At 40.9% G+C, this 13,242-nt stretch overlaps 1 protein-coding gene across 3 annotated transcripts in view; it reads left to right on the top strand.

The window, feature by feature from the left end:
* Positions 1–13,242, top strand: part of PLXDC2 (plexin domain containing 2) — a 510,869-nt gene that overhangs the window by 52,876 nt on the left and 444,751 nt on the right. Inside the window, exon 1 of one of the 3 annotated variants that reach the window (XM_049097150.1) lies at positions 203–422. The exons of 1 other annotated variant lie outside the window; for it this stretch is intronic. In XM_049097150.1, coding sequence (XP_048953107.1) covers positions 218–422 — 205 coding nt within the window. In that variant the 5' untranslated portion in view covers positions 203–217. Of the gene's footprint in view, positions 1–202; positions 423–489; positions 1,622–13,242 lie in introns of those variants that run through there. One more of the 3 variants, XM_025464027.3, reaches the window with a different exon arrangement.

The raw sequence follows: 13,242 nt of genomic DNA, 5'->3' as shown, positions 1-13,242 counted from the left end.
TTCGCTTTCTTCACCCCCAACCACTGCAGCACACGCCCTCCCGGGAATGGCGAACTGTAATTAACCCCTTAGCGCCCGGGAACCCCCGCCAGCGGCTGGCGGCTTTGGAGAGGCGGTGAGGGGCCGCGGGTGGCCCGGGCGGTGCGCGGAGGCGGCCGGGGGCCAGGCGGGCGAGGGCGCCGCGGGCCGGGCGGCAGAGGCCGGAGCTGGGTGCAGGATGGCGCGCGGGCGGCGCGGAGGTGCAGCCCCGCGCTCCGCTCCGAGCTCGCCCTCCTCGCCGCCTCTCCCGGCTCTCGGGGCGGCGGGCTGCCGGGGGCGCGCGGGGCGGGGGCTGCACTCCCACTCCCCCTGGCTTCGCTCCTCCGGCTCAGTCTCTCGGCGACTCCTCTGCCAGCCCCGAGGAGAGCGCAGCCATTGGACAGGTCGGTGCTAGCTGCCGGTTTCGGGGAGGAAGGTGGGAGAAGCCTGAAGGAGCGAGGGGGAGGGAGGAGGGAGGAGGGTGCAGCGGCCGATCTGGCAAATTGCGAGCTGCCTTCCCTCCCCAAAGTGTGGAGCAGAAGCGCGGGGGAGCTCGGCGGCGGCGGCGCCTCCTCCGCCACCAAACTCCCGAGCTCGGCAGGGCTTGTGGCCACCTCTTCCTAAGCCAGAAGGAACCCTCTCCCGATAGGTTTCGGCCTGACTCCCCCCGCCCCCTCTCCCTCCTCCTCATTTCTTTCTTCCTCTTCCCTTCCCCCCCTTCTTTTTCTTTCTTTCTTTCTTTCTTTTTCTTTCTTCTTTTTTTTTCTTTTAACACACACATATTCCCACCCCCCCACCCCCCCACCCCCGGCTTCGGACCTTAGATTGCTGCAGCCCGAGCCTTCCCTGGGCTCAGCTCTTTAGGGCTGCCCATCCCTCGGGCTGCGAGAAAGGACGCGCGCCCTGCGTTGGGCGAAGAAAAGAAGAAAAACTTGTCGGAGGGGTTTCGCCAGCCCACAGTAATCCCCTTCCCGCAAACCCACAGCTCCCGCGGGGGCCGTCCCAACACTGGGGAAAGTTCCTTCTGAGCCGAAGCCCTCTTGGATTTGCAGAAGGCAGCCGCGCCGGCTGTGGAATTAGATCTGTTTTGAACCCAGTGGAGCGTACCGCGGGGGCTCGGAAGTGCCTGTCTGCGGGCACCCGGGTGGCGCTGCCCGTGCGGAACCGAGAGTTCGCGAGCCCCGGCTGCAAGTGGCCTTCCCTCCCCGCAGTTGTCCTGTGTCTGGGTGCTGTGGCAAGTTGCGAAGAGAGACCCGGAGGTCCGGAGAGAACTGCACTCCCCTCGCCCTCCTCCCTTGCTCCTCTTCCCAGCTCCTGAGTGTGAAATCCCATCGAGATTTTACAAAGGCCTCCAGGTTCCGCGGAGGCCGGTCCGCAGAGCTCTAACCCCGTCGTCCCGGTCGCCCCCGTCCCCACCCGGAACCCCGGAGCCCAGCGCGCCTGGGAAGGACTGGCGGGGCGGGGGAGGGAGGTCGCGGCGGCGGCGGCGGCATGGCGAGGTTCCCGAGGGCCGACCTGGCCGCTGCAGGAGTTGTGTTACTTTGCCACTTTTTAATGGACCGGTTTCAGTTCACCGAAGGGGAGCCTGGAAACCAAATCAATGGTAAGATGCACTTTCGCTTGTTGATTTTGTGCGCAGCTGAAGACCTCGCTAACACCCCCCCCCACCTCCCCCATTCTCAGCCCACCCCCACTTCATCTGTCTGCCCTTGGGAAAGTTACTGCAATTGCTTTTCGGGTAAACTTGGGCTTTCCGAATGGGGAGAAGATGGTCGGTTTAGAGAAGGGCACTGGCGGGGGGGGGGGGGTCTGGAGGATTTCGGGCTTCCTTCACCTGAGCGACAGGGGGTGGTACCGTCTCCCCAAGTCTCCCAGAGAGGGCTCTGGTGTGTGAGAGCAAACCTCCTTGTGTAGATTCCTCTCCCGGTAGCTGGCATCCCTGGGCACTCTCCCCTCTGGCTCCTGCTGCCACCCTGCTGCTGCGATAGACTAAGCGAGTGCGTGATGGGGGCTGTGGGTGGGAGACGTGGTGGCAGCCGGAGATTGCAGCCCCCCCCCCCCCCCTTGGCTGGAGGAAAAATTTACTGTGGCCGCACCTTCCATCCCCAGGCGATCCCCACCTTAGCTCCCTTTCGAGGTCTGGGGCCCGCCGGGCTCTGGAAGTGGGGCGGGGTAGGTGCGGCGGGGCGCAGGGGAGGGGAGGAGGCGACCGGACTGTGGTGGGCGCGCCTCGGGAGACCAATCCCTGCCACCATTGTCCTCGGCCGACCGGCTTCGCAGACAGGCCTGAACGTGTCCGGGGTTTGTCCAAGTGCCCTGGCGATGCCCCCACGCGGAGACCTGGTCTTTGCATCCTCCCAGGGGCAGTGTCCTCTGCTCGGGCGGATGCCAGCCAGGTGCGCGTCTGGTCGGGAGCCTCCACCCGCGGCCCGCTGGCTCTCTGAGGCTGGGCGCTGCGGAGCCGGGGTCCAGGTACCTCCCGAGAACTGGGTGCCTGCTCACCATTTCTGCCCCTCAGGAAGAAAGGGAAGAAACAGGCAGAGAAAGCGACCGTGGCAGAGATTTGTGAACTCAGGTTAGAGTTCGAGAGGAGGTGAAATGAACAAAAACACTTGGAGGAAAAAAAAAAAAAAAGAAAAAAAAAAAAAGAAAAAAACTTTCTGATTAGGATGATCAAGGTTTTGTTTTCTTTTAATTCGGAAGGTGGGAGTTGTGGTAAGCGCTTCCCTCAGAAAGCATACATGTATCCTCCAAATGTCAACACGAAAGTCGCAGATGGAAGCCTAGTGAGGTCACCTGGGGATTCCAGGTGAGATGAATCTCGGAGAAAGTCCTTGAATGAATTTTACCAATCTGAGACCTAGAAATCGGCTAAAACACTGCCCCTGGTGGGAATTCGTACAGAGAAAACACAGATTCTGACTCTGCGCTCCAAATTATGGTTGGAGGGGTGTGTGGAGGGGGCAACATCATGACAACACTTCTAAAACTGTGAAATGCTTTAAAACTCCAATTTTCCTGATAATTGATTTGTCTTTGTCCCATATAATTTTCTTCTGCATGAATGGATATAGGTTGTTATTTACTGGGTGTCATATCAATAGATTATCCATTTTTGTTTATCTTTCATTGATTTAAAAACATACGACTTTTACCCCATGGTATTGATACCTCATCACCACATTTATGGAATAAGTAGATGCTTAAAGAAAACAATTTTCTACATGCCAAGAGAGGTTAGAGAGAGATATGTGCCAAAATGCATCCCAAGTTGTTTATTTCAAAACTTCTTTGGCACTGGTTGTAAGTAATGCATTTACAGTAAATAATAAATGAATAAATGTCAGCAAATATTTATTTTTTCTGAGCTTCTTTCATTAATGATATATTATTGAGAAAAGAATATATATACATTTTCTATTCTAAGTTCTCAAATTGAGGATGAAGTAAACATTCCATTCTAAAATTGGCCAGATAATTCAAAGCTTTGTGAATTAGAAAATACCTAAGTTGTTCAACATAAATGTACAGGTGTTACAAACTAATTATAAACTAGTGTCCACGGTGGAAAATTACTTTAGAAACCCGTATGTTTATAGGATTGAGTAAAAAAAAAAAAAAAAAAAAAAAAAAAAGGTTTTAAATTTCTTGGTAAATGTTCTGGAGATTTATTGAAAACTGAAGTAGCTTCTTTACTCAATATCAATCTGCTTGTAGTTTTTGAATAGTCTAGGAGTTAAATGGTTAGCCTACTGAATATATAAAATACAGCAAAGAAAGAAGAGAAAAAATAATTTCTTTTGTAAGTAGTCTAGGTAGAAGTTCAACATGGGGAAATTTTTAAAAAGTCCAGCTGTCTTGAAATTCACCATGTAGCAATCAGGATTTTTATCACAGACATTTTGGCACAGGGGAAAATATCTGATTTCATAACAGGGACATTTTAATTATGTATTGCTTTAGAACTGCTGCAGTTGATTTTATTGCCACCAGAGGGCAGAGAAACTATTTTCTCCTGTTCCTTTCTTTCCAAATGTCTCAGATTAATGATCTTCAATACTTTGTTTTTCCTAAGGGCAATATTTTTTTGATATTCAACTTACCATTTATAAATGAGTGGAAGTTTGTAATAAGGAGTGTTTATTTCCCATGTTTATTGAAATTAACGATTCATTCAACATTTATAAAGCACCTCCTACTTGTAAAGGTGTAAACTTTGAATATATTCTTGTGGTGTACTTGTATGATGGAAAAAACCAAGTACCCTTTTTTGCAGCATTGCTGGAGATTTTTTTAAACAAATTATTGTCGAATTCTCAAGAATGTGGCTTTAAAATGTTTCTCTTAGGATTAAAAGTTCATTATCATAATGAATTTATTTTTAGGATAGTCTACATACCTCAGAAGTATTTGCCATCCTAAATAGTTTTTCTCAACACCAGTATTTAGATAAAAATAAGCTTAGACTAATTCTAGGTTCTGTAAATCTGGAATCATCTTTGTATTGTTATATACTCATTTGTATATTCTAAATTGATTGAAAAAATCTAGTAACAGTGTCAAAGAGAACCATGTATTAATGGCTCAGAGAATTCTAAGATTTAAATATGGACAAGGGGGCTAAAATCATGTAATTATTTTAGCCTTGTTTTTACTCTTAAATGTGACTTAATGCAGTAAGGAAGTTCAGTACTGCTATATAGAGAGTAAAAATAGTTTAGGACTCCATGGAATTTCCACTATTTAAATTTTCTAATATTGCTGTGTACTAGAAAGAAATAGTTTATTTTTAGAAGATCATTTACATTTATTGTCGCTGTTTCTCTAGTGGCATATTTTTCTAATTTCTGCTTTCATTGGAGTTAAAAGGCTTAATTTGAACTATTACTAACGTGTAGGAGAGTATCTCTGTTAGACATACCATCATTACTATAATTTTTTTGTTTGCATATATAAATAGAACAGAAAATTATAATAGAAAGTTAATCCAAGTGAATATTCTCTATAAAGTACATGTGAGCCAGATTAATGAACACATGGCAGGTTGATTTTCAATCAATGACTCATGATTGCATATAAAATTTTTAAAACACGAAATGTGAAAGTCTTTTTCCTCTAGAGAATTGATACAAGTTGAAGCCTAAGGTTGGGTAAGATTTTTAGTTCATGGATGTCCACATAGAAATTTAAAATTATTTTAAGTAGGACAGGTTGTGTGTTTGTTAAGTTTGATCTTCAGAAACAGGTTTTTATCAAGTAGAATATACTTGAGCAAAACGTAGTAATAGAAGATGCTAATTTGCTCCAAACAGCTTTCTTCTCTGCAAGAATCAGATACTTTCCTGCAGAGATATAGACAACATAGATTCTTTTCAATTTGTCTCTGCTTTTTTGCTTCCTAAAAGGTATTTCCTATCATAGAAGCAGTATGTTTATGAAGATTAATGAATTGATCAGCAGCTGTAATCATGAGATCTGAAGTCTTGAGCTGTTTCCTACGACAATAAACAGGCTCTTCATCATGGCCTTCCAGACCTTTGCCATGTGGCCTAGACCTATTGTTTCACTTCTCACTCCTCTTCCCATTATTGAACACTCTAAGAACCCATTGAGGCTCCCTGATGTTCCCTGAGTATATAGGGTGTGTTACCACCTGTCCTCCTTTCCTAATCCTCCCTCCTTTCTCTCTCTCCTCCTTCCTTAATCCATCCCTATCTGTCCATCTTCTACTTTTCCTTACAGGTTTATCTCAGGTGACACCCAGAACCCTCTGGGACTCTGTGCATTTTTGACTCTGCTTGATTTAGGAAGACATGTTGCTGTTGCCTTTCTTCCCCCTTCCCATTTCTGTGTCTCTTTCATGCACTTAGACTGTATATCATGTTCTCCAGGCCACGGTCCACTACTGTTCATTTCTGAATCCCCCATGGCATCTACCACACCGGCGTGCAATAAAGAGCTGTTGGACTGACCAATGGAATTATAGTTCAAGCTGGGTTATTGCCTTGAATGTCACCTTAGGAGACTTTTTAAAATACTTTTTACTCTATTGGTGACTTTTTCCATCAACAGGTTGGAAATGAATATACAGCGAGGTTTATAGAATTAATCATTTAAAACAAGAGAATAGGATCCAGAGGTCTTCTGAACAATCATGCTTCCAATGGATAATATTTACCTTAAACCTTCTATCAACAGGTAGAACTTTTGAAAAGTTCATTCTATTGCTCAACTATACTTCTGGTTTCTGAATGAATTTTCACTCATGTTCTTCTAACACTTTCAAGTACAACATGTGTGTATATTTGTGGGTATATATATATATATATACACACATATATACATATATATGTATGCATATATATATAGTGATAATGTGTTTTCAGTGGAGATTAACACCATTAAGTAGTTTAGTTTAATTGTTTAGTTTAGTTCAGTTTAGTTCTTTGTGAAATTACTTTTGAATTGAATTGTGCTCAGGCCTCATGCCATTAACCTACACTGAAGGAGGCTTTAAAAAGAAGTAAAAAAATAAAATAAAACAAAACAAAATAAAATAAAATAAAACAAAATCAGCCTTATAAAATTTGTTACGGTAGTTCTTTTGGGGGAAGGAATTGGTGGTACTATGCAATGTGTCTGCTCCCTGAGTAGCTGAGGGCAGGAAAAGAGAAAAAAAGAAAGAGAAATCTTGTATCTTGAAAACAGAGTTGTTTTCCTGAATTAGTTTATTTCTGTCTTCTGGGCATGGTGACTAGTGACCAGATACATTACCTCTTAATATTTGATTTCTTGAAAGCTGGGAGCATAATTTGTAGCCCACTTCCAACAAGTATATAAACCTTCGCTATTTATTTATTTTTCTATTTATGGGGACTAACTTACCTGTTGCTTCATCTTCTCTTTCCCACTCTTACTGATTTTTGTCTAACTTTCCACACTTAAAAATCTTGTATTTGTTTTAGAGGTGGGAAGTAAGTAAATAAAAAGTAATCACCATAATATGTAAGGTTATAGATTACTAAATTGCTTTTCAGCTTTCTTTTAATCTAATTCCAGTCCTTTGCCTTTATTCTGAATGCATTTTCTCAAAGCTTTAATTATCTCTTTACAGTACTGCACTGTGAGAAGTCTTTCTTCTTCACTAAAGGTTCATACAGGATGTCTCCTCTCTCTATCCTTCAGACAATGATTCTGTTCAACTGAGGAAGTTATTGAAGACTGACAGACAAAGTAGAGATGCTTTTATTAAGAGTTTCTCTCACTATTTATCGTGTCCCCTATTGCCTGGTCAAATTAACACAATAATATCTGAAGGAAGAACAGAATATAAAATATTCTACATTGTGTTGTAACCAGACATTGCACTCTTTTTTTTAATATTTGTTCTTCGGCTTTTTTTTTCTTTTTTCTTTTTTTTTGGCCTCTTTCATTAAAAAGGTGGCAAGATGTGGAATGGTGGTACAGAGTAGGGCATTTAAATAGAAGTTGAGGTCCTGTCAGGGACATGTTTGGAATGAGGATAGCCAGTTAAAGATTGCAGATACAACTACGAAGTCAGAAACTGTGTGGCCTTCCTTGAAATCCAGAGTTTTAATCCCTCCCTCCCGAGGTCATCCAAACAGATGTAAGCACTGTTCTCCTACTCTTCTAAATTAAAAGTGATAGTCACTGTTTCTGCTTCAGATGTTGTAGTGGAGAGCGGTTTGTGGTTTTGTTGAGAGGATCATAAAGGCAAGGGTTGCAGAATGACTTCCATTTTTCTTGTCTGGAGTCTTTTTCTTTTCTCTTTAAAGATTTTATATATTTATTCATGAGAGACAGAGAGAGAGAGAGGCAGAGACACAGGCAGAGGGAGAAGCTCCATACAGGGAGCCCGATATGGGACTCGATCCTGGGACTCTAGGATCACACCCAGGGCTGAAGGCGGCGCTAAACCGCTGGGCCACCGGGGCTGCCCATCTGGAGTCTTTGCTTAGTTTCTTCCTCTCCTCACCTACTATTTTTCACTAATTAATTGGAAAATTTTCATAGAATTTGTAGTGCTCAAAGTCTCATCTTGTAAGTAAGGTGCTTAGCTCATTGAGGCTTTGAGAATATAGCGAATGTAAAGAATGTACCCTGTGGATAAACTGCATAAAAATCAGGATTTTTAAACGTCACATTTCTCCTTGGAGTGTTCATTGATAGGAGAAGTGTAAATACAGCTGACATAATTTTCTTTAAGCAAGAGGTAGTAACTACACTCTTAATTTATTTTGATCAGGATAATATTTTCTTTGGTCCAGTTGGAATATGGAGCATTCAGCATGCAATGATGTTTTTTGGTAGTGGTTTTTGGGTAACACACTTGTCAATTGTGTATGTGTATCTGTAGCATGAGCTCTCAACTTTTTCTCTCTGAAACCGTTATCTCAGCATCCAATAAAATACTTATTTCCCTAAACCCTAAAAAAGAAACAAGATAGAATCTGTCACTTTAGAATATGAAATTCACAAATAATAATGATATTTAAGATGTGAAGTAGTCTTCTAGGGTGTATTTATATTAGGCATATTAATTTATTTCTCTCCAGAAACCAACATAGACTATAGCCATCACTAGCACAATGGATCTGATTGCTTACTTGGTATACTTTTGTTCATTTGTTTGGTCAAAACAGCCCACTGACCTTACTGCAGGCGTAGCAGAGAGCATGTCCAGTGTTGACTCTGACTTCTTTTGGCTTCTCCTTCTGCTATCCATTCCCTTCAATACATCGCTGTAATCTGCACTTCAAAATATTCATGAAAAAATTTATGTGGAGTGGTTTTGGCATACTGAATCACATTCCCAGTTCATGTGGATTCCCACTGTCAAAAGTTCAAAATTGAACTTTTGATTAAAAAAAATCAACCTCCTAATTTTTTTGCTACTCCATAGTTTCATGTTTAAAAAATAGATAATGTGTACTATAAGGACATATTTGAACTATGAAAAACTAAGAAACAAAAACAACAAAGAGGCATGTCACTATATTGGCATTTGTGTGTCTTATGTGCATTATGTGTCTTCACGTCCACATGCAAGGGTTGCTCAGCTTATATTCAAAGGTAGAATTCATGGGTTATGGAGTTTATGAATGTTCTGCTAGGAAAGATAATGCCTGGGACAAGTTGCCCTGCTAGATCTTCCTAGATAAAGTACTTCAAAGATAAAGGTAGGGGGAGGGGGAGAAAACCCTGATAATTATCTCTCTGTGGATATCACACAATCTTAATTACTTTAGCTTTATAATAAGTATATCCGGTTGGGCAAACCTGCCCTTCTTGTTTTTGATCTCCAGAAGTGTCCTGGCTATTCTAGAAGACTCTTTGCTTTTCCATTATCTACTTATAATAAACTTTTCAGGTTTTGCTAAAAACTGTGTTGGACTTTGTTTGAAGTCACATTAAATCTCAAGGTCATTAAGTAAAGGTCTCTGTTTCTAAGCAACATGGAGAAGTTGTAATTTCTTTTCTACAACATCTAAAAGCCAGAGCAAGCACCATGGCACTTCATGATAAATTGTTAATAACGACTATTTGGCAATGATCTTTTTTAGTTGAAACAATGTCCTTAGATTGAGGACTAGTGTTGTTTTCGTGATCACATCATGAAGCTAATGGTACATCTAATTGTTTCTTAGGAAATATAGGTGGAAACCATAGATAAATTAAAAGGAGCAACTCAACTGAGGGAAAGAATGTTAATTTCTAACTTCTTGGAAACGCTACAAATGAGGGGTAAGCACTAGGCAAATAATACATGGAAATGGTGACACTTGTCCCTTTTAGTGACCCATCTCTGGACCAGCATAGCAGTTCCAGGCAAGATTATAGGTTTGCTCCATGAGAAACAGCTCTGATGGGGTGCCTGGGTGTCTCAGTCCATTAAGTGTCTGTCTTTGGCTCAGGTCATGATCCCAGGGTCCTGGGATGGAGCCCTGTATGGGGCTTCCTGCTCAGCGGGGTGTCTGTTTTTCCTTCTCATTCTGTCCCTCCCCTCCACTCATGCTCTCTTTCACTTTCTCTGTCCTACCTCACATAAATAGCATCTTAAAAAAAAAAAAAAAAAAAAAAAGAAGAAGAAAGAAAAAAACAGTTCTGGTGAGAAAGGTAAAAGCCCCTGGATTTAGGATTCTCCTTAATGTTTGTTCCTTAGCTAATTAGTATCAATTTCATGGGAGATTTACATTGAAAGAAAGCACACTTTACAAATTACATCCATTTGAAGATAATAGATTTATGATTTTATTTAGACTATAGGCATTTATAAATTAAAAGGCTATCATTTGCTTGAGTTGAAAATTCAAACCTCATCTCTGCCTCAACACAGTTTATGACTGGCTATTGCTCTGCACTCATGTGTACTGATCTGGATATTTTTTAATCAGGAGTAAACTGACAAGCCAGGCAGTCTGTTTTATTTCTTTGTTATTTAGCCTTCATTATCTTTTTAACATCTGTTGTTCATTTTAGATATTTTTAAAAACAAGTGTGATTCAAAGTCATTCTGCAGAGTATAGTCTCATTGTCTGGACATTGCAAAACAGCTTTATGCAGGAAGCCAGACTTGTGCAATGTCAGTTTTGTTAAGCTGTTTTTAGGAGAGAGGTTTGTAAAATAGGCACAGCCAATATGAAGCCGATTTTTTTAAAACCAAGGACTTAAGTTTGACTCCAGACTGCATTTCTCCATCCTTCCTCCCATATTTTTTCTAGCCTACTTCAATAGTTTCACACTTAGCCTCTGTAACTGTCCTGCTGGAAGCCATTCTTCACTCCACAGCCTGAAAGTTCTTTCTAAAATGTAAATCTAGCGATGTCACTCCTCTCTTGAAAATGCTTTTCTGCCTTCCTCTTGCTCTTACACCAAAGCCAAGGCCTTCAGTAATTCTGTCCTGGCTCACCTCCCTGGATTAAAAATCATCACTTCCTCCCTCCTGCTCTCCAGTTTCCTGGTCCCACACTATCTCTCCTCTGAAAATTGTACACGCCATTCCTCCTTCTTGGAGCATGCTGCTTTTCTCCTCTCTTCGGCTATTTGTCCTTCAGAGCTCAGCTTTGATATGATTTTTGGCATATCGAATAATTTTTTTAGTGTTTGTTTGCCAGCTCCAAGTTCTAGATGAATGCTTTACCAAAGTGCACTCTGCGTGTCCTCATCGTTTCACTTAACATCATCAGTAATGTAGAGCTGCCCAAAGTTAGAGGCCATATGTGACTGATCACCACTGAATCACTGGTTCCAAGGAAGTCTTCTTTGAAAATGTGTTCAACAAAGGAATCTTGTTAGGGTTCCACTTGTATGATAGACTGTATTTGTTCAGATTTATTACCCAGGCAGAATTTTGTTTGTACCTTATTTCTACATATTTCTCTGGGCAGAATTTCTAAATCATAATTTGGATGATTTAAATCTCAGATTAAATATCAGATTTAAATATCAATGAGTCACATGTATAGGCAAACCAGAGATTGAGTGACTTCAGAGTAAGGGAACTTTCATGCTTTCATGAAAAAACTGAGAATTCATTTAGAAATAATGGTTTAGGAATGATCAAGTCATTTACTAAGCTAGGAAGAACTTAAATGATCATACTTGAGTTAATTATACTCATGAATTAATACTTTATTGTTTTGTAAACCAGCAACTTGTCTGAAAAAATATTAATATTGGTTCATTTGCTTCACTGGAGGGAACTCAAATGATCATACTTGAGTTAATTATACTTATGAATTAATACTTTATTGTTTTGTAAACCAGCAACTTGTCTGAAAAAATATTAATATTGGTTCATTTCCTTCACTGGAGGGAATGCCATAGTTTAAAAAGACATATGGATAAACAATGAATGAAATAATTAGAGATTGAACCATGCTATTTGCATAGTTTCTAGTTATCTTCAAGGCTAAAGATGAAAACTGGAAAATAGTCTTAAGATTAGACATTTAAAAGATTTCCAAATACAAATCATTGGACAGATTTTTAAATATTTTTTTTCAATAAAAGAATCTAAAGTATCTCTTAATAATACACTCATTAATGTGAGTTGATTCCTTTTAGAGTCCTGAATGTGATCCACTTGCTGAAGTTTACATGGTTTGGGTCAGCATCCTTTGTGTTCTCTCCAACTAGAATTTGCTATTCTCCAGGCACATTTTTATTACCCTTGTCAATTCAGTGTTTTTCTAGAAACATACCAAAGTTCTTTCTATATTCCATACTATTGTGTGGTGTGAACAACTGATACTATTTGCTCAGTGTCTTACCTCTTTTTCTCTAGAAACAGTGCCTGATTGGCGTTTAGGACTATCCTCTCTATCTGACTCAAATGGTATCCTCCTGGGCCTTCTGTCACCCTGTCATGCTTCTCCAAGACAGTTCAGCATGTGTTCAGGTGGCTACTGATAATTCCCCTGTGTCATGGACATCAGGTCAATTAACATTTCCCTTTTAGTCAAGGCCTTTAGTAATTGGGTCCTGGCTTACCTCTCCAGGTTCAAATTCATCACTTCATGTTTTTGTTTTTGTTTTGTTTTTAAATATGTCAGTGGTTGCTGCACTGGGAATATTCAAGTCTAAAGTTATGTGTAGGCAGTCTTTGACTTCCCAGTAGCATAAACCTGAAAATACCAATTTCTGAGGTGAGATTGATACTTGCCACTGAAAAGTCTTGGCAAATACATAATTTTTATTATATTACTATTTGAATTAGGTATTTGAGAATATTTCTTCCACTCAACTGTAAGCTCTGTGAGGGTAGGAAGCATGTTTTACTTTATTTTCTCAAAATTAGCCAATTTCATATGGCTTGATATATAATTAAAAAACAATAAACATATGTTAAATTTTCTGTGTAAGCTCATTTGGTAGAGTGTCATCTCAGTAACTATTAAATAATACAGATCTCAGAAGTAATATTTTGTTCCTTTCTCATTTTGCACATTAAATTCTCTTACCTGGTTCTTATTTTTTTAATCTTTCTTCATGCTTAATTTTGTGATTTTCTTTAATTTGCCCTGTACTTCCTATTTTATTTTTGTTGTGGGTGTAGATAAACTTCCCAGGCAATTGAAAGGAGAAAACCTTAACTCTTTGATGGGTAGGTACATCATATCTTTTGTTAGTCCATTAATTTGTATTCAGAATTAAGAGGGGGAAAAAACATAAATCAATCAAAAGCTGATCCACAACCAATGC

The sequence above is a fragment of the Canis lupus genome, chromosome 2, assembly GCF_003254725.2.
Source record: "Canis lupus dingo isolate Sandy chromosome 2, ASM325472v2, whole genome shotgun sequence".
NCBI classification, from domain to species: Eukaryota; Metazoa; Chordata; class Mammalia; order Carnivora; family Canidae; genus Canis; species Canis lupus.
Note: the sequence above shows the minus strand (reverse complement) of the source record. Positions and strands in the feature narration are given on the sequence as shown.